The 21,974-nt window shown below is 39.6% G+C and overlaps 1 protein-coding gene across 1 annotated transcript in view; it reads left to right on the top strand.

The window, feature by feature from the left end:
- Positions 1-20,547, top strand: part of LOC128840419 (solute carrier family 25 member 16-like) — a 67,323-nt gene extending 46,776 nt beyond the window's left edge. The window contains exons 15-28 of the mRNA XM_054034350.1: positions 116-281; positions 1,730-1,924; positions 3,797-4,024; positions 4,772-4,888; positions 4,985-5,094; positions 6,752-6,861; positions 7,627-7,851; positions 9,877-10,070; positions 10,170-10,259; positions 10,352-10,553; positions 15,817-15,906; positions 16,475-16,657; positions 17,367-17,515; positions 19,289-20,547. Of these exons, the coding sequence (XP_053890325.1) occupies positions 116-281; positions 1,730-1,924; positions 3,797-4,024; positions 4,772-4,888; positions 4,985-5,094; positions 6,752-6,861; positions 7,627-7,851; positions 9,877-10,070; positions 10,170-10,259; positions 10,352-10,553; positions 15,817-15,906; positions 16,475-16,657; positions 17,367-17,515; positions 19,289-19,346 (2,117 nt within the window). The 3' untranslated portion in view covers positions 19,347-20,547. The remainder of the gene's footprint in view (positions 1-115; positions 282-1,729; positions 1,925-3,796; positions 4,025-4,771; positions 4,889-4,984; positions 5,095-6,751; positions 6,862-7,626; positions 7,852-9,876; positions 10,071-10,169; positions 10,260-10,351; positions 10,554-15,816; positions 15,907-16,474; positions 16,658-17,366; positions 17,516-19,288) is intronic.
- Positions 20,548-21,974: the final 1,427 nt, after the last annotated feature.

Genomic DNA, 21,974 nt, shown 5'->3' with positions numbered 1-21,974 from the left:
GTTTTTGTTATGTACATGCCCATTGTTTGGGGCTCCAAATCAATTAATAAATACTCACTTTTTTTTTCCTGTTTCTAACCCTGAAAGACTAACTTTTTATTTGTTTTTTAAACAGAATTGCTAAAGCTAAGAAACCAACTGGCATTTTACTTATTCCACAGTATGTGTAAATCTGCCCTGGGAAATAAGCAAACACAACTTGCCTCTTTGCCTCCTCTAATTGATGATAGTCGGGCCTGTAAATATTGCTCACAAATGCACAACTGCTTTCTTTATAGCAGGTAAAAGAAACTTTCGGACTTTGGATAGTAAACACTTTAGTTTAAAAAAAAAAAAAAAAAAAATCAGTTTTGGATTTTTTTGTGGTGATTTCACAGCATTGATTAACACTTGCCCTGGGTATGCAATGACTTTCTCCAAAGATAAGTATTGCTCCATTGATTCTTCCCCAACCTTGACAATTTAAGAATTTGTTCCTACAGAGGCTTATCCAACTGTTTTATCTTTATACTCCGTGAGTAGTCCCACTGAAGTTATATACACAAGCCTTTGCAGGGTTGGGGCCTAAATTTGTGATTTATCTTAAGGCTTGTCTACACAGGTAATTGACTGTCATAGCTATAAGAGGAATAATTACGCCGGAGTGGCATCCACATGGGGAGTTATGCTATCATCACTATGCTGATATAATTATTTTGCTAGAGCTATACTAAAAAAAATTTCCACATAGAGAAACCCTTAATGACTGTTTAGTGCATCCTAACTTCTGAAAACTTTCTGCACTTAGTTTTAAAAGTTGAATTTTTAATAGTTTTTTTTTGCCTGTCCAACGGTAGTGAACTTTATATTTTTATTTTATGATAAAATACAATTAAAGGCAGTCTCAAAGATATTAAATGGGTTTTCAATAAATTAATTTATTTATTATAATAGTGATTCATTTGTATATTAAAAATTCAGATTTACATCATTTATATGCATTGGGTATGAGAGAGTATCCCTAAACATCGTGGCCAAAATTGTATGCCTAAAATTATATGGTGGGGAGATCTGGCCCCACATGCCTACACACAATAAGTTTTCAAATTTAAATCACCTATACTCCTGTGATATTTTCCTTTTTAAATTCAGTCTCAGTGTGTCATCAAATAAAGACCATCTTAAAGCTAACTGGCATTTTTAGTTAGGTTAAAATTGTTTCCTTTCAGAAGTGTTTTCACACTTGACGCTAAACCAAAAAGTCTACAGGTATTGCATTTGAAACAGTTGGGCAAGCCCATTATGTATATTATGTAAGTATGTACATTAAATAAGATAAGGGGATTTCATGTTCAGAAGACAAAATGATGCTATATTAATAAATATAGCCTTCACATTCTTTACACACCTGTGGTTCGTTTTGTGACTAGAGAGAAAATTATGCTTGAATTATTGAAAATAAAAAAGTGAACTTTTCATCTGTGGACATGCCAAAATTATTACCAGGGACATCCAGTCACCAATATGAAAGTACTAGTGTAAATAAGGGATGTAAGAACTGGTTCTATATTTGGAATTTCATGCCCCCATGTAAAGACTTGAAATAGGATGCTCTTCCCCTAAGTTTGATTTGTTCAAATAGATATTTTTATTTAGCTTTTGTATTTTACCGTATAGTATAAATGCTACTGAATTTATTAAGCAAAAAAAGGAAAAGTCATCTTAACTTGATGCTTCCGTCTATTTTTAGAGCTGTAGAGCAACAGATGGATAATGTCCTTATTCCTCCTGCTGTGGTACCCATTATTGAAAAAGAGACCCAGCATCTGAAACTGTCTCACTTACAGTATTTCAGCCTGTGGTATCTGATGTTAACCTTGGAGTCACAGTGCGGAGAGGGCAAAAAGGGACGTAAAAATATATGGCTGATGCCTGCTTCAGAAAGGTAAGTTGGAAGTGAGGGCATTGTCTATGGACAGCTCTTACCTGCTTGGCTTCTTGTAACTCATTGTGTCTCCTGCGAGAGATGAGATTTTTCTTTCAATCCTTTGGTAAATACTCTGATATACAGTTACCAGAGATAGCTGGAAGTGCTAGCTCATCTGTGAGGGGTAGAGGGGGGGGCCTATCAAAAGTATTGGGTTGGTAGATCTGGTGGCATGATATCAGCAACCTGTTAGGTGCTTCTTGGGGAGAGGAGGGGAACCACAGAAGACCCAGGAAGATGATAAATTGTGCTTTGCAATCTTATTTTATAAGAATGAAGGTAATACTTTTATTAGCCTCACCTCCCTGATGTATGCAGTTGGATATTGTCTGCCACCCCAGCTCCTTGCATTGCCTCCCTGAATCAAAGCTCTTGACAGGCTGTATTCTGCTCTGCGTTGTATTGCTAGTGCAGGCTGCTCCACAGATGGCTGAAAGTGGACTGGGGGTTCATGGTAATGCATCATTTCCTGTTAATCTCACCAGCAGCCATGCATCATTTTATTGGTGAAATGCAGTAAGAGACTGTTTCAGTGAAGCATGGGCAGTAATATTTACGTTTTACTACTGAAGCTTTAAAAATCAAACTTACATTATAGTGCGAGACAACCTTTGTTTTAGAATTTAATACTTTGACTTACCTTTGAGTAATCTCCACTGTGTTGACTCTGTAGACCACTTATCTGGGAGTTTCACAAAACAAGCCATGTACTTTTGTATTGAAGCCCACATATGCTTGCTTCCAGCTTTATCGCTTTCCCTTTTGGGAAATAACATCTGATAGGGTAGTGTAAGGGGTGGGACTCACCCCTGTGGCACCCCCTACTGGTTGCTTTGGGGAATTAGCTCATCCAGCGTCTGGAGCGCCCTCTGCAGGCCAGTGATCCGCCTCTACTCTGGCCCTATGTCCCTTCCAGGACCCTGGTGCCCCTTGCTCTGGGTGCTGTCCCCTGGCAGTACCCACAGAGCTGAGTGTCCCCTCCCTGGGGAACCCCCACCCACTATCCCCACCTTGCCTCAGTACCAGCCCACTGCCAGTCACCATCAAGCCCCCGGTCTCCCTGGGGTAGACTGCAGTATCGGCCACTCATCACTGGCAAGGGGGGTTTAGATCTGCTGCCTTGGCCTAGCCCTGGGCTGCCCTCTGCAACCCTCAGTACCTGTTGGCCTTAGGCTAGGCCGCAGCCTGGGGCTTTCCAGGCTGGAGCTCCCCAGCTCCTCAGCCTTTCCCCAGCCCTGCTCCACTCAGGTACCCTGTCTTTGCTCCCTGCAGTCAGGCCCTTCTCTCTCTAAGTGCAGAGAGAGACTGTGTCTGAGCTCCTGGGTCCTTGCCTTTATAGGGCCTGCTGAATCTGTTTGGGGCATAGCCCCAACTGCTGCCACTTCCCCCAATCAGCTCAGCCTTCACACTGCCTGCTCCCTGGGCTATCTTAGGCCCTTCCAGGCAGGAGCAGGTTTCCACCCTGCTACAGGTAGGATAGATGGTAGGGTGTGTTTTTTTTTTTTTTTTAAGGCTAGAAGAGACCATTATGATCTAGACTGACCTGAATAACACACACCATATAATATCACCAATTAATTCCTGCTTCAATCCCATAACTTATGGTTGAGCTAGAATATATATTTTAGAAAGATATCCAGTCTTGAATTGATCAAGGCTTTGGAACGTAGCTAGTACATTTGTCTTGGGCAGAAAAAGACAGCCAATATGGTCAAACAAAACTACTGTAAGACACTACAATGAATTACTATTAAATCTTAAACTGATAAAAACCTACTTCTAGAAAATTACTCAAAGCAGCTTACACTTTTATTTTGAATGTGTTCATAGAGAAAAGGCTGGAGACTGCATTGGAAATATGATCAGAGTCGAACATGTGCAGGAAGCTTCTGAAGGACAATATCTACATTATTTCCAGCGTAAAAATGGTACCATGCCTGGAACAAACCTGTTAGTAGGAGATAGAGTTGTTGTGAGTGGAGAGAAGACATTACTTGGCTTGTCTGCTGGCTATGTTAAAGAGGTCAATGTGACAACAGTTTCCTGTTTATTGGACAGGTAATATAAACAGAAAAATATGGCTGTTAGAAAGGAAGTATGTGAGTGCTTTTTTTACAATCTTAAAATTAAGCACTTTTTTTAATGCCCACCATCATAAAAAACAAAAACAAAAGCCCCACAGTGAATTAAAATAGCAAAACTTGGGCTAGGCCTGAGAACCCGTGTGTGTGTGTGTGTTTTGTGCCCCCACTCCCGCCACCCCCCCCCAGGGAGTTGTCCACCAATTACCTAGGCTGTTAGCTAATAAGCAAAATATTATGGCATGTTTCCAAGCTCCATCTATTTCTGACAGCAAAATAAAGATGCTATTCATAGACTCTGTGGATCTTTATACTATATCATCCCTTTTCTTTCTTGAATGCAGTGGTGTTGGAATAACTTTTATAATGGGGGGGTGCTGAAAGCCATTGAACGAAACTATAAACCCTATATATGATGGAAACCACTTCAAGTCAGAAGGTGCTGCCACACCTCCAGTACTCCTAGTTCCAGCATCCCTGCTTGAATGCTTTCATCACAGTGAAATGGATACCACTGCTGTTTTAAATTATCAGGCTTCAGAGTTCTCACCTTGCTGACATGAATAGGGGTAGTTTATTCCTTCTTGGAGCGATTGTTTCAGGCTGCCTTCATACGTCAGGCAACATCACTGACAACAATGCCATAGGAGGCCTATAAGCAATAAGCAGACGTGGAAGCAAAGGCAATTATATTCCTGCTTATTATTCCTATTATGTCTTTCAGGAACTTATCTAAACTCCCTAAGGACACTATATTTAGGCTAGATCATGAAGAAGGAATTTCTGGTATTGATGCCCCCCTAAGAAATCTTTCTAAACTGATGGAGAATTCTTCTGCCAGGTTTGTAGAAATGAAATTGTTTTTAAATATTGTTTAGTAATTGTATAAATGTTCTCACTGATAGTAATTTTGTCTAATTCCTTTTTTTCTCCCTAGTGAAAAGCTTCGTAACTTAATAATTGACTTCCACAAACCACTGTTCATCCAGCACTTGAGCTCTGTTCTTCCTCCTGAAGCAAAGGAAACAGTTGCAAACATTTTAAAGGGTACACATTATATTTAACTCATAATAGCAGCTTAAATGTTTCTTTATTTTTGTAGGACTTCTCGTATCCATTGACTGACATAATTAATCTGTTTAGAAATATATACATCAATTACAAAGCACCTGGCACCTTGCATCAATAAAGTGTGAGCCTTTCCACTTTAAGATTCAGATCTGAACAACTCAAACTTGCCCTTATTTCTACTATTAAATTAGTCCTAAACTAGTAAAAAGGTGCACATTTAAGCACTTTAATTTCTTCCTCTTGCAGACTATTGGAGGGAGCAGGTTCAAGAGAGATTTACCTTTCACTAAAAACACCCTTTTACTAGCCCATAGAGTGTAACTGTGAGAACAAACAAAATTGACCCTGTAGATTTTAACTTCCATGGGGGGGAGGAGGGGCAGAGAGAGAATCTGTCAGATAACTTGGCCCCAAATCACCTGAGGCTTTCTAGATCATAACCAACACTGGAAGCAAGTATGTAGCCACTGCGAAACACTGAGATAGCGTTATGTACTTGTAGCAATCTCTCTTCTCTTCCCCCTCCATCTGTAGTGTCCAGGTGTTTTTCAGGGGTAGCCCTAGATACAGTAACTTGTAGTAAACTAGTCTAGAGGCTAAAATTTTGATTATTGTGTTAAGGTCTGCATCAGATAGGAATGGGTACAGCCTCCTGGCTGGCAGCAAAAGGGGTAGGGGAAACAGAAGGAAGAAGAGCTGTGTGTACTTGAGAATTGAGAAGTAGTAATGGGTAAAGAATGACTCTAAGAATGCAAGACACACTGTTAAAGGTTAAAGCTAATGACTTCTAGTAGAAAGTGCACTTGCAACACCTACCTATTAGTTTAAACATTTCTTCCTGCTTATCTGTTTCAATTGAGGCTTTGTCTATACTACCTTGCTTTCAGCGACATGACTGTGCCGCTACAGCTGTGCCGCTAAAAGGTGCGCAGTGTAGCTGTTAGTTGGAAGGAGAAAACTCTCTTGCTGACGACAAAAAAACCCAAACAAACAAAAAACCAACACAACCACCGGCAGCAGCGGCTTTGTCAGCAGGCACTCCCGCTGACAAAACGCGGTTCACACCAGTGCTTTTCGTTGGTAAAACTTTTGTCATTCGAGGGTTTGTTTTCTGTTTTTTTTAACATCCCTGAACAACAAAGGTTTTGCTGATGAAATTCCAGTTTAGACAAAGCCTGAGTTTTATCTGGGCTTAACCTAGGCTGGGTAGCTTGCATCTGTTCTCTACTGGGAAAATGAACTCTGTTCTAATGTTTCTCTTAAATAGCAAGATGCTCTTGCCTGCATCTTTTTATCTCCCGTGGAAGCAATGCATACATGTCACTCTTGTTCAACAAAATGGAAACCCGTATTTGAGATCCTGTGTAGAGGAAGAAAGGGAGGAACAAATCATAAGCTATTAAGACTAATTTAGTACTTCTGGAGCCAGGATAGACAATGAATACCTTCTTACCTACATTTCAGTATTTTTAAATAAAGTCTTTAGATACCATTTATAGTGCTATCAAAAATTATGCACCAGTAAACAAGTTATCTTTTTGTTATGATGAGTTTTTAGTGGGGAGAACTAGCAGTTCAGGTTGCATATAGGATTAACTACAAATATTTAACTTTTTTCTTTTTCTAATTAAAGGTCTGAATAAGCCTCAGAAACAGGCAATGAAACAAGTGCTACTTTCAAAAGATTACACGCTCATCGTGGGTATGCCTGGAACAGGAAAAACTACTACAATATGTGCTCTAGTAAGACCATAATGTGACCTAATGTTAGAAGTAAATTGTTAATTTAAAAGCTTGGAGGGCAAGCATCAAATAAGCTGTATGTGAAGCATCCTCTTCACAATTGAGATTTATACAGGACAGCTGTCTGTCATTTACATTGAAATAAATATGGAGCCAGCTTTACGATAAAGAACATTAGCACTAGTAGAATGACAAAATGTATCCTTTGGTGTCAAGTGGTGTGTTTTTTTTATTTTTATTTATGTATTTATTTATTAAATCCCATCCACCAGTCCCATCCTGGAAGTGGGTGATGACATATTGATCAATTTACAATGTTTTAATGCTGTTGCAATCCTTTGGCACCAGACTACAATAAAATCTTCCAATTTTGAAGTAGATCTGAGGTTTGGAAACAAGCACTTCATTAGCAGTAGATCTGGTGTGAGAACCCAAGGTTTGTCTGCACTGGGATATTAAGTGCTGGTGTAGCTGCACTAGTGAAAACTCCTAATGTTGGCCTGATTTAACCTGGTGAAGCTTACCCCATACAAATTGTGCTGCACTGGTTAGAGACGGGGGTTTACATTGGTGGGTAAAATCTCAGTGTAGACAAGGGCCTGCTTGGGAATCTTGTCCCCTCATGACTTTTTGGCTTCCTAGGTCCAACACCAATTTAGAAAAATGTAGACTAATTATCCTTTTAAGAAAGGAATTACTGATTCCAATATTCAAGCTAATATCTGGGTTTTTCTTTTTTCTCTCCTTGCTACTCTCCTATTTTAGGTAAGAATTCTTTATGCCTGTGGCTTCAGTGTTCTGCTGACAAGTTTTACACACACTGCTGTTGACAATATCCTGCTGAAGTTAGCCAGGTTCAAAGTAGGATTTTTGCGCTTGGGGCGAGCTCAGAAGGTTCATCCAGATATACGGAAGTTTACAGAGGAAGAAATTTGCAGATCCAAATCAATTAAATCTATAACTCATTTGGAGGAACTCTATAACAATCAAGTAAGAAAAATAATGTTCAGTAGTCCTGCAACATATTTAGGACAGTATAAATTAGTGTATCTATTACAAATGCTGTACAGAGACAAAACTTACCTCAGAAGGGTCTGGGTGCCTCAGTGATCTGAAAAGAGATCCTCAATTTCTGTCATCAATTCAAGTTTGGCCATTGTCTATTGTGAATCAGGTTACCATCTGAGTCGGATGTATGGGTTGTGGTGAGGTGTGTGGGATTTTTTTTGCTTGTGTGAAATGAAATGAGCTGGTTTGTCATGGTTCACTTCTATTTGATGTTCTATTTGTATAATAATAGTGCCTGAAGATCTTTGACTGAGGCCCCATTGTGCTAGACTCATAAAATGATAATAAATACACACTCACCACTAAGACTGTCATTGCCCCAGAGAACTTACAGGAAGTGTCTACATCACAAAAAACTCTGTTAGTTGTCTTGTTGGTAGGCTCTGCAGCGAAGCAGAGGACTAAATTGGTATGGGAAGTTACTTACATTTTTACCTTTGATCACTTCAGTTGGGGTGAGGAAGATTGCACTGCCATCACCATATATGTCTTTAATCCAGAGAACAGGGACACTATGACGCTTCCTGGAGGTACCCAGAGTTGATGCACTTTGCTGCCACCTGTCCTTAGTGTGAAGAAGTCTTGTTTGTGCCTGCCATGCGTCAGCACCCCTGCCACACCCCCACCAGCCACTGGCAACAGAAACACTCCCCTCTAGGCCCCATAGGCCCCACTATCATTCTGTAGATTAGCAATAGGCACACTCAAGCCCTCAGTGTGTCCTTGGAATGTTCAGCCCCTGGTCCATTGGACACTTGCAGCATATTCCAAAGAAAAAGTACATCCCAATTTACCAGTTCTACCTCAGATTACTGCTGGGCTTAACTAACAGCACTTATGTTTGATTTCATGGTAAATCTGTTTATTTCACAAAGCATAGCAATTCAAGTAATAGGAAGTAGAAATTTTGGAAACAAATGGTTAGTTACAAAAAATAACACACATTCTGAGCCTAGACTTGATTAACAAGTCTCATGTCTAGTAGAGTATTGCTCACCCAAAATCCTTGCAGCGTTACATAGCCAGCTGGCTGTGACCCTTGTCTCATGAGACAATTCTGCTGTAAGTTTGTCTCCTAGGTGAAAGATTTGGAGTGCAATCCAAGACACTAAGTTATACGGGATCAATCTTTTGTCTTGATTCATAAGCAGGACACCCCCTTGCTGTTTTTCTTCCTGTCTATTTCCTCTTGTAAAATTCACAATATCTCAATGCGCATCTTGCTCAATGTGCAAATAGGCATACAGTGTATTGTAGGTATATAATACACAAGTGGCCAGACAGGGAGATGGATGTCCATCATCTTCTGCCTGAAGGGAATATCTCTGAGATAATCACTGCCTGGTGACCTGCCTAGCTCTACAACTTTAAGAGCATTGTTTTCAGGATAGATATCAAACTCCTTAAGTATTAGCCATACATATATTTTTTTAATTATTATGACAATCAACTTTCTCAACAAAAGATCTCACATGCCACCCTTTGGTGAACTATTATGCAGATATCTGTCCCAGGGGAACCTGTACAACCAATGCACTCCTGTGCCTCCTGCCAGTTAACACCAAGTGGTCTCTGTCACAGACACCAGTCTCGAGGGCAGTCAGCCCAGCACCATTCACAAACTCCATATTTGTTTGTTTAAATTTAAAAATAGAATCCTAAACACTTAGCAGGAATGAATCCTGAACTGGATGCTAATCTCTGTATTCCAGAACTACTTTTGTTTTGTTTGTAAATCAATATATTGTAAAGTTTTTGGATTATAAGGAGTTTAAGGGCTATGTAAAACTCAGACTCCCAGTATTAAGGGTTAATGGGTTTTTAAAAAAATGTAGCTTTTATTTGATTAGAGGTCAGACTTATTAATGTAGAAATTGTATTTAAAATATGAAATGGGGAAAAGGGAAAAAATACCTTTTTATCTGTAAAATATGTCCAAATTTTCAGCCAGTAGTTGCAACAACGTGCATGGGAGTAAACCATCCAATTTTTGCTCGGAAACTGTTTGACTTCTGCATAGTGGATGAGGCTTCTCAAATAAGCCAGCCAATCTGCCTGGGTCCACTCTTCTATTCACATAGGTTTGTGCTGGTTGGGGACCATCAACAGCTACCTCCACTTGTACACAACACGGAAGCAAGGTAAGATAAAATGCTATTGGAAAAACACAACGTGTGTGGTGTTGGGGCAACAAGTGGACTTTCAAGGCACTGACTTACGCATCTGATATTTTTTAACAGAGATCTTGGCATGAGTGAAAGTTTGTTTAAGAGACTGGAACAAAACAAGAATGCTGTTGTCCAGTTAACTGTGCAGTACAGAATGAATAGGTATTTAAAACTATTTCAGTTACTAGTGATTTTTTTTAATGTAAATTTCAATCTATAAGACTTAAAACTGCTTTTGTTTTTAAACTCCATAGTAAAATTATGTCACTAAGTAATAAGTTGGTGTATGAAGGCAAATTGGAATGTGGCTCAGAGAAAGTGTCCAAAGCCACTGTTATCCTGCCAAACTTAAAAAACTTGACGCTGGAGCTGGAATTATTTGCAGATTCTTCAGAAACATGGTTGAAAGAAACACTTGAGCCAAACAATCCTGTGTGTTTTCTTAACACAGAGAAGGTAAACTTTGCTTGCATACTTCCATTTATCTTCACGCTATGCTGCCTTTAAAATAAAAATACTACACAGTATTTTGATGTTTGTAGACCATATTTGCAATATAGTTAATTGTTTAAAGTTTAAAATTCTTATGGCTTTTCCTTATCAAACTTGTACAACTTATAGAGTATAGGCAACAGTATGTTGTCTTTATAAAAAAAAAAAAAAAGTCTCTTCCAGTTGTATACAAAGTGTTCCGAACTTCAAATGCTGCATTAACTGAAATAATTTAGCCAAGAGACATTCTCATCCTTGTTGTTTGCTTACACTGTACAGCTACTGCTATAAGCACCACACTTCATGGTAAGCAGGCAAAAAGTCAATTCAGAAGTCTGAGCATTGGCTGTCTTGAAATGTTTTGCATCCAGCATCTTTAACGTTATGAAAAATTCTAAATGTGGTTTTCTTGAAATGTACTAACTTCATTAATATTGAGCCAAATTCTGCACTCAGTTACAAGAATGCAACATGAGTGACATGATTGGAAGTTCTGAATGTGTAACCAAATAGTATCCCTTTCTAACCAGTAGGAAACTGTTTCTGAAGGTTTTCCATGGGGCAGATACAAGTTGCTTAGGATGAATGTTTCCAGCAGCAAGGCAGCTTGTGACACTGGTTGTAGGGAATTCTTCACAAAATCTTTCTCTTGGGATTGTACCCCCTATATAATCTGCCTTGCTGTTCTGTACCTGACTATGGGCTGGAAGCTAACTTGCGGGAGGGAGTGAATTACTTTCGGAATGTATGATGATCATTCATGGGGCTGGAGCTAGAATTATCTCCAGGGAAGGAAGGAGGCTGGATTGGAGCACTTCAATGGTTGTGGGAGGAGGATGAATGTTGTGGGCAGAGAACTTTATGCTCTATCTACTATACGACACTGCCTAAAGCTATGTCTACACTGGAAACCTTACAGCGGCACAGCCGCGCCACTGTAAGGTATGCAGTGTAGCCACTCTTTGTCAGCAGGAGAGAGCGCTCCTGCCAATAAAATAAAATCACTCCCAATGAGGGGTGGGTGGAAGCTTTGTCAGTTGGAGAGCATCCCCCACCGACAGAGCTGTACACACTGGCGCTTTTCATCAGTAAAACTTTTGTCGGTCAGGATGTGTGGTGTGTTTCTCCCCCCCCCACACACACACCCCTGAGCGACAAAAGTTGTACTGACGAAAGTGCACTGTAGGCATAGCCTAAGTCCTGTAAGGGAGGCAGCATGGTGTAGTGGTTAGAGCAGGTGATTGGGAGTTGAGGACGTTAGCGTTTCTCCTCTCTAAAACTGATGTTAGTTCCTTCTACATCGCTCTACAATGGCTTTGCATGGCAAACTGAAGGAAGTACAGATCTTTCCTCTGAGCCAGGGCTTGGTCGACTGCCCCCTCCAAGAACTCTCCAGAATTCCCAGCCTCCAAGCAGCACAGACAGCAGACTCCAGGTCTCCCTTTGTAGCACTTTCACAGGAGCTTGTCCATGCACCCTTCTGTGGCTGGCTGCCTGCCAGAAAGATTTAACTAAGTGTATCTCAATTTCTTCGTTAGCTTTGAGGATTTTCTTAAAACTGTTAAAGTATATTTTTTGTTTTTGTTGTGGCTTTCTGAGGAGGGTGTGAAGGTACAGCACCTCTCCTTCCCTCTTCATAAACGTCATAGAAAGCTGCTGAAACTCTGCTTCCAGATGGCATGTGGTCAAGGTCCATGGCAAGGTGGTTGAGTTCCTTTTTAATTGTACAGGAGTTTATCGAATCCTCTTCTCTCTCCCCCCGACCCTCCAAGTGCAGGTTTACTGCTTTCTATCCAGGGTTGTTTTTTCCTGTCTATTGCTTGCTTGTCAAGCAGTTTGAAAGGAAGAAGTCTTTCCTCCATTAAATTCCTAAATTTCATTTATGCAGTCTAGTGTCTCCCACAACTCTGTGAAATTGGGGCTGTTCCCCTACCTTCTACAGTTCTGGAAATGGTTCAGCATCACAGTATAGCCTGTGTTGTCCATGCCTCCAGAATTCTCATTTCTGTGGCAGCAGTTAGCAGTGGTTTGCTTTGCTGCTGACCAATTCCTTTGCTAACTTTGATTTTTTTAGTATGTTTTCAGGAGTAGTAAACTTCTCCTTTCCTGGATCAGGTAATTGGCAGCCTGGTGGCCTCAGGTACCTGGGGCTGCTTGCAAAGCACCTTCCCTGTGACACACACCTGCTGCCCCTCAGGCAATGGGAGAGCTGTCTTGGAAACATAAGGCTAAATAAAAGCAGCCATCTATATTGAGGGAGCATTTACAGTCTCTTCAGAGGGTGAATTATTCCCCTCCTATTCATAGCTTTCTGACCCTGAGGAGCTGCAACTTCAATGCAGAAAGGCCTGATCAGCCAAGGTTTTTTCCCCAAGACAAATTTGCTAATGTGTGCAGGAAAATGCCATCTTCTGTACAGCTCCAACCAGATGAGGTATTAGATGAGAATTCAAAGGGTGAATACCTGCCAGGGAAATCCCCGCCTGAGAAAGGAAATTCCCATGCATCCTTCTTTTTGAAGATGTAACCAGAGATTAATGGGAACACCTTGATAAGGGAAAGCATACAAGCAAAATATGTACTTAGCATTTTTTGACTGGTGCATGTTTTACAGTATTGATCAGAAATACCAAAGGTAGAGACCACCCTTAGGAGTAGTCTTTGATTTTCTTAGCTGCTTTGAGCATCCATGGATGCTTCCTGTTTTGCAAGAGGTGCAGTGGCCTGACTAGACTATCTAAAGGCCCTGGATGACCAGGATCATCCTGAGTTCAGGACTAGCCTTAAGAGATTGTCCCTGGTAACTGCTTGTGTTCGCTAAGCCATCTGCAATTAAATGAGGTTCTCAGCCAGGGACGTGGCATGCAGATCAGCAACCCGGTCTGTTTTTATGCATTTGGATAGCAGATGGCCACTCCAAACAAATCCAGAAGTCTTACACATGATCTTACATCTGTGGATCTTTCACTGGGAACAGAAAGCTTGACACTGTATTTCGCAAGGCAAACGATTTACAGATCGCTAGGCACAGATGTTCTTTCACACAGGTGGCTGAAGCGCTTTCTTTATGCATTCCCACAACTTCTGCTTGCAGAAAGGGTGATTTGAGATGATAAAATGAAAGGAAGCAAAGTTGATAGTTCTAGCTCCACACTTGCCAAGCAGATAATAGTTTTCAGATTTGGAGACTTGGTATTGGAACCCAACCCCACTGTATCAACCAGTGAGTCCACAAATCCTTCACCAAGATTCCATTCTCTATTCAAGCCCAAGTTGTCTCTATGTGACAACAGAGCTATTGAGAGGAAAGCATTACGTGCACCTTGTTTTCCTCCAAGGTGAATCAGGACTGTACTGGCCTCCGCGTGGACTTCAGTGCTAAAGGGCTACTCCATCTGGGCATGGGTTAGCTCATGGTGCCAAGCAGATAGAAATCCCAAGGACCCTGGAATTTCACATATTCTAGATTTCCTTCAGAACAGTCTGGACAAGGGATTGTTGCCTAACACCGTAGAACATTAGTTGTCAGATTTAAGCAGTGTCTTAACACACTGCATCCTTGGGCTCCTCAGCTGAAAGTTTGCAGGCTGCAAGATTTCTCAGAGCAGTCAAACTGGCTAAACCTATAGACAAACCAAGCTTTCCAAGGTGGGATTTACCACTGATGCTAAAATCCCTAATGGCTATCCATTTGAACTGTTAGCTGTTAGGCCTTTTTAGTTTAAGAAACCTTGCTTCTTGGTTGCTAGCATGTCTGCTAGATGTCTTGGAGTTGGCAACTCAGGAACCATACTGTGTCCCCCATGATAACAAGGTGGTTTTAAGGACTCCAGAATTTTTCTTATCAAAGGTGAATTCCTCTTTTAATTCTAGATGTGCCAGGAAATGAGCTTCTCATCATTTTTGTCCAAAACAGAAAGTGTGGTATAATCTGGATGTACTTAGAACACCAAAGTTCTACCTTCAGGTGCATTGAATCTTTGAGAAGATCAGGCTCTTTGTTTATGTTCTTTCATCTGGAGTTCCAAGGCCTTCAGGTATCCAAACTATTCCTGGCCAGATGGATTAAGTTGTTATGCATTGTGGTGACACAAAAGGCACCAGGTAAACCTGTTCTTGAAAAGGTGGGTTTTAATTCTTTTATGATCTCTAGCAACCTCTTGGGCAGAATGACATGTGTCTCAACTGAGCAAACTTGCAGGACAGCAACATGATGATTTATCAACACCTTTATCAAACACCTTTTTAAGACTAACTTTCTATCCTCTTCAGAGGCCTCCTTTGGAAGGAAGGTGCTGTATGCAGTGATCCAAAAATAACTTGCCATTTTACTTTCAAGGGGAGATGTCTATATTTCAGTCTTTCTTAGTCTTTCCCTTACTAGTTACTTTCCAAGCATCACAAAATTGTCGGAGATGCTGGGCTACGCAATCAAAAAACTCTTTACCGAATTATCTTTTTGCTAGCAGCATCTCTTCCAATTCTGCCCTCGCTGATATGACTTCTGTAGCCAAGGGGCAACATTTATTTTGTCTAGTTTGTGAAGGAGGTAGCCTACTGTACATAGTTCATTGCTTGGCATTAAGGTTATTGTTGATTGTGCTAAGAGTTTCTACGCAGCTTTGGAATGACGCTTCTGGTTGGCACCTGGAGAAGGGGGGCATGACCAGTATGGGCTGAACAATTTCCAAAACTGTAAAGAGTAGGGGAACAGCCCAAGTATCACAGAATTGTGTGAGACGTTGCTAGAGGAAAGGAAGTAATGAGGTAAGAAACTTTCCATTGTCAAAACTCTGTTGCAAGTGGTTTCAGTTGAAGAGTACTTACAAATTTTATTTCTAAAGCTGAAAAATACTATTATTCTGGAGAGTTCTTCCTGAGGGGTAGTCCTAAGACTAGGTTCAGTTTAAAAACAAAAATGGTCTGCCTCCAGTTACCATGGAGACAGAATCCCCACTGTGAAGACTGACATGGAGGTTCCTAGAATGAAAAGTCACAGATAAGAAAGAATTTTCATTTTCTGTGACATTTGGACAAGCCACTTTGTGCTTCAGTTTCCCAGCTGTAAAACAGTGATAGCCACCTGGATAAATTGCTTTGTGGTTTTAGGATGAAAGGTGCTATTTGAATATTAGTAGTTTTACATGAGCGAATGTAATACAATTTCATTGAATTACTGAACAAAATATAACTTGTGCATATGATAGTCATTTGACTTTTTATACAGGTTCCAGCACCAGAACAGGCAGAAAAAGGTGGTGTAAGTAACATGACAGAAGCCAAACTAGTACTCTTCCTCACCACCTCCTTTATTAAGGTATCTTTCTTTTAATATGATGTTTGGAGGGAGGGCAAAATAATTGTACTTTAACAAGAATGAACTGGAACCTCAAAGAGTAAACTGAAGGCTGGTTGAATGGCAGTCCGATGCAGGGGTTAGAATTTCAGGATCTCATTTTGTCTTCTGACCCGAGCCTGGCTGGGCCTAGAGTGCATGGAGGCAGCATGTTCGGTCCTTGAAGGAATGGGGAAGTGCCTCTTTCCTCTTCAGTGACTTCTAGAGTGAACTGGGAGTGACATTGACTGACATACTCTGGTGAGAGCTATGTTCAGCCTTCTGAAGGACAATCAGCTACAAGGGATTTCTTTAAAGTATGAAGTGGAGGGAGAAATGAGGAACCCCCCCCCCTAAAGTGCCAGGGAAGGCCAAAGCTTGGGGCCTGATTTTAACTAATAACTGTGCTTAGACTTCCTTTGATAAATGATTTGTCATATTCTGTAGAATTGGGAGTTCCTAGAGGGTCTCTTAGTTTGGGGTCTGTTCTACAACCAACTACACTGTCATGTTTTCAAATCGCTCTTTTTTGCTTTTTCTTTCTGTTAAGGCTGGCTGTAAAGCTTCAGATATTGGTATCGTATCTCCATACAGACATCAGTTAAAGATAATCACTGACTTGATGAAAAGCTCATGTATCAGTACAGTGGAAGTAAATACTGTGGACAAATACCAAGGAAGAGACAAAAGTATCATAATAGTATCATTTGTTAGGAATAACAATGATGGAAATGTGAGTGGACTATATTTAACTAAATGATTCAAAGACCTTTCACAAAGTTAAGACTACCATTAACTTAAATCCTTAAAATAAGACCTGAATACTTTTTACTGAACATGCATGAATATATTTTAGTCATAATTACATCTATAACAATTGCACTTACACTGGAAAAACTGAGTGGTTAGTTGGCATTTACAAAGTAATATAGACTGATTAAGGATATTTTTGTTAAAATGCCATTTTTAATTGTTTGTGTAGAGTCAACAATTTGCTCAACACTTTGATAGCATGCTTATATTTTAAAATGAAATATTTTAAATTTGAATTTAGTTAATTCATACTGTTTGGCTTTGTTCTCCCACTTGAATAATGAAAATAAATTAGTGAGTTTAACCTTTTCGTGTTTCTAACCACTTTGATTTTTTTTCTCCTCCTCTAGCATATTGTTTTAATGTTTGGGTTGGAAAAACTTAAGAGTGATTAACAATGTTATATTAGAATTAAAATAATAATGGATTATTTATGTTGGCTACATTTTTTAATGCATCTTATAGAAACATAATTTGGAACTAAATTTGACATGTTCCTTTTAAGAAATATAAGCAACCTCCTTGACATTTAAAAAATTGAAGATGGGTTGTACGTCTACACTTTTCATTCTTTTAAAAAGTTGAAATGTGAAGTGAGAGAGAATAAATAATTATATTAATTTCAACAGCTTGGAACACTTCTGATGGATTGGAGGCGTCTTAATGTTGCTATTACAAGAGCGAAGCACAAATTAATCATGCTGGGCTGTGTTCCATCACTGTGCCGCTATCCTCCATTAGAGAAGCTACTCTGCCATTTAAACTCTGAAGCCATGATATCCTTTTCCTATGCACTTCAGTATATCCTGATACTCTTCCTGGATAAATATGTTCGCCTTAGTTTTAATATTTGAAAATGGAATAAATTACAATAGTTGAAACTGCACACTTCTATTGAAACAGACTGGAATTATATGCTGAGAAGGATATATACTACAGAGTGCTTTCAAGGGAAAGAAAAGGTACTGCTAGACTGGGAAGCTGAAGCTCTGTAGCATGGGAACTGCATTTTCAATTTGCCACAGGCCACATCTGACTTATTGTAAATATACATTATTCTTAGAATAGACAACCTTAATATTTGCCCATATTTGTAACTTGCAGTTTTGCCAACAGCTTTCCATTTAGTAATGGATGTTAGGGTGAAAGTCTTCTATGAAAAAATGTCAATAAAATACTTCTGTGCAGTGGTCCCCATCTCAGTGCTGTAGACTTCCATGTTTGCAGCTAGTCTACTTATTCAGTAACTTAACAGTTGAACAGGCAGCATCTCAAGAAGAACAGGGAGCACCTTGTAGATATTGTAGATTCTTCATCTTGCAAAGTTGTAACAGCCTATTGAATTACAAGTTCTGTTATTCAGTATGGTCTTCCCCATTGGCTATTGCTGCCATGAAACATATTCTGTGTTCTCTCATGATTTGTGATCAACACCAGCAGCCAAAGGAGGCTACTCAAATACCATTTCCTTGAATGTTGGGTCTTGTGTGTCTAGTGTCAGGAGTTGTATCTGTAACGGAGCTATAGCAAGATTTGGGGCAAATGTTTCAGACTTTTCAAGATGCACAAATCATGGCCTATACTACATGGTCAATCTGTATTACAGTGGGAAAAGTTACCAACTAAACATTATTAAAGGGGTATGCTTTGGGTCCAGCTAATAAGCGAGTCCAAAATTTGTAATTGTATCTTCCACAATTTACAAATCAGCTTTGATTTAAGGGCTTGTTTACACAATGTGACAAGAGTCTCTAAAGGGGTGTGACTTGCAAAGCGCTCTAACTGCCCGGCATAGAACCGGTGACTTACTCTAAAATTTGGCTGGGCCAAATCAGAGAGAATGGTGGTGTGACCCTATGCACCAGGTTGCAAAACTCAGAGTGGGGAGCCTGGCCCAGCCCCATGGGATAGAAGCTGCTGCTTCGGGGTGAGTGCAGGGCCAATTTGCTTACCAACCCTTCCCTGCACACAAGGCTGGAAGAAGTGTTTGCTGAGGCTCAGTGATGGGCTAATGTGCCCCTGGACATGGCACCCCATCTAGAACCTTCCTGTGATCCAGACATACTGTTTGGGAAACACTGAATGAGGCTACACTGTTTAACATTTTAAAATAAAGCTACATAAAAACAGGCCTCTATTTAACCCTGTTTTTCTATCTTCCCATTTTATAGTCCACTAGATGTGGTTAGCATGTCAACTTCTTATTTTCTTCAAACGTGTGGCGGGAGAGGGCATGTATTTAAAAGGAATTGTATTGATAGTGCAGTAATTAATAAGGCTCCTAGAACTGAAAAAACGGTACCTTTTATATACATAATCTCTCTTGTTCATTGAGTCTTTTCATTAGACTTTGTCCCTTCTCTGAGTAATTAGAGAAACGTATAACTGCTAAAACAGAGCACGTGAAGTGGGAAGGTTTGAAGATGGCATTGTGATATGCCCAAAAATTACTTTCGACACAAGACAGACCCATACACTTATAAACTGTCTTTTGCAAGAACAAAATATTATCCAAGTATTTGAAGTTTGTTTTCCTTAACTTTTATTACATTTTCAATCTTCCGTCAGGGGCACATGAACATGTCTATCAGTTCTATGACCTTCTATGACTGTAAAGATGAAGAATTTGAGGAAAAAAGTCATCTTGTTCATTTTCTACATGTGCAACTGAATGCAAAAAATGGTTTAGTAGACTATGGGTGCTGAGTGCAGCATGTAGTCTGAATGGATTTGATTTCAGTCTGGTTTCTCAAACTGTAAAAGTTTCTTCTCACCATATTGCACAAATTCTTATAAAGAAAACAGGTAATTTTATTACCAGCGTGACACTACCATATCAGTAGCACAAAAGTCTGTACTTCTAGAGGTACTAGATAACTACTCTCATATTCCATTTTCCTTTGGATATATATTTATCTATGTATTTCTTGTGCGGGATAAGAAATTGCTTACTTGCCACTCAGTACAAATAATAGACACTGCTTTGAGTGACTACATTTGAGATCATTTTGGTTTTGCAGATTTTAAAATGTAGTTCTTACATAGAAATTCCCTTCTTTCTTGCAAACTTTAAGATCATGTTTTTGTGCCTCTTAGAAAATATGAGAGAGTTCCCTTTTCTATTTCCAATACCCATCCTGTTGCTTTCTTTTTAAAGTCTATCATATGTGTAAGAACATAACACTCTTTTATGTTTACATACATAATTGTATTCTAGACTTCTCACACTGACACAACTTGATAACCTATTTCCATCTTCCACTAGCTTTTGGATACGTTCTGAGAAATGTGATGTTGATATACCTATTTGCCTATAAGAGTTAAATTATTTTAGCACATGAAAGCTTTTTAAAAACTTATGGGGTGAAATCCTGGCCAACCTTGAAGTCAATGGCAAGACTCTGACTTTAATGGAGCCAGGATTTCATATGTAATAGGAATGTAATAATGGCTTTCATTTGGGAGTTGTTGGGTTGGGGACAGATTTGTAGCTTACTGTTAATAAACTTACATGCCAGGTTGTTTCCTTAAATGATGCAAATTTCCCTTTACTTGACACAGTATAAGAAAGCTAAAATAGAACTACCTCATGCTTAACGCTTTAGTTTATGCTGTTAACCTAACATTAATTTGTAGATTTTAACTTTTGACTCTTCAAAAAGACACTCATGCCTTTCATGGTATTTTTTCACATTTCTTTTCTTTAATGTCAAAGTTGTGTGCAAAGCATTGTTCATGACTTTATACATTAGATGTGGGCACTCTTTGGTTTTTTAAATTCACAATTTTTTGTAATATTTGTAATGTAATAAAAATTTGCTAAATTGTTACAATTGGGCTAGTTATGGCACTGCGTGAATCAAACAATATCCGTATTTTCAGTTGAAATGCTTAGACACGATGACTTACTGTGTAACTGAACTTTTCACGTATGTTACTGGTTTTTTTCTTTTTCTTTTTTCAATAGCAACATAGGCAGTTGGTGAAAATATCCTTTGAGGGGGCTGAGCCCACCACCATTCACTCTGCAGAGGCAGCTCCTGTTGTGCAGGTTTGGCCTACCTACCCTTTCTGGCCTGTTGGGGCTTGATGCTCGCAGATTCAAAGGAGTGCACCACTGGGTCACTTGATGTGCCTGTCTGTACACAGGTGGTTCCTCCTCCCCTGCAACAGCTGCCTTACTCCCTTCTTGGCCCTGGAGCTGCTGGCCATCGGGCTTTATTGGCCAAGTTGGGTGGGTGGTGGGCAGGCTCAGAAAGTAGATTCAAAGGGGCTCAGCCATACCTAGTCTTAGCAACCTGCCACCTATGATAGGCAGCAAACAGATATTTGAAGGTGGGAAAGCTTTAAAACGTGTGTAAAATTATATCTGGTTCCAATACTTCAGTAAGCGTGCTGGACCAATTTGACATCTCTTTCCACAGAATTTTTCCTTCAGTTTTGACTTGTCAGTAGTTGCTTATCTGTGTTTTTAAGTTTGAGAGAGTTAATATTATAAGCCAAATCCTCAGCTGTTGTAAGTTGACATGCACTGATTTATACCAATAGAGGATTTGACCCTATTATTGATGATCAAAATCAGTTTTATGATAACTTAAATGAAAAGTTTGTAAAATCTCACTTACACTACATGAAAATCAGGCATAAGGGTGAAAGTCAGCCATCTCCCTCTCCTCCAGTAGTTAAAATGTGCCCTCTTCAGAGAGTGGAGTTTAGCTGAAACTAAGAAAAACCTACAGATAAAACTGCACTGAGTTGAAATACATAGAAATGTAGAAAATATACCGACAGAAAGGAAAAGATGGGATTCATTTAGAACCTAATAATCCAGAAGTGTCTTGGTGTTAGAATAACAATTTAAGATTTCATTTTTAAAAAATCATAGTATCCAGTTTTGGGTGGCATCAATGTATAAAGATACACAGCTAAAGTGTGCTAAATTCAGCTCACTTTTCTAATATAGAAACTAAGGCCCTGATCCTAGAGTAATATTCACTGGTACAGAAATTTCCAATATCAGATACCAGGATTATAGCCGAAACCAGGACTGTTAGACAGCTCTTAATTTAGTCTTCTATAAAAGTGAGTTCTTAGAGTAGTGAAAAAGCTGTCAGCTGACTAAAGTGGAGCTGAACATTGGGGGAAAGGACCATTTAAAAACTGTCAGTTCTTCTTCGAGTGCTTGCTCATATCCATTCCATTAGGTGTGCGCGCGCCGCGTGCACGATCGTCGGAAG

The sequence above is a fragment of the Malaclemys terrapin genome, chromosome 7 (genome assembly GCF_027887155.1).
Source record: "Malaclemys terrapin pileata isolate rMalTer1 chromosome 7, rMalTer1.hap1, whole genome shotgun sequence".
NCBI lineage: Eukaryota > Metazoa > Chordata > Testudines > Emydidae > Malaclemys > Malaclemys terrapin.
This window is presented reverse-complemented; position numbering and strand designations above follow the sequence as displayed.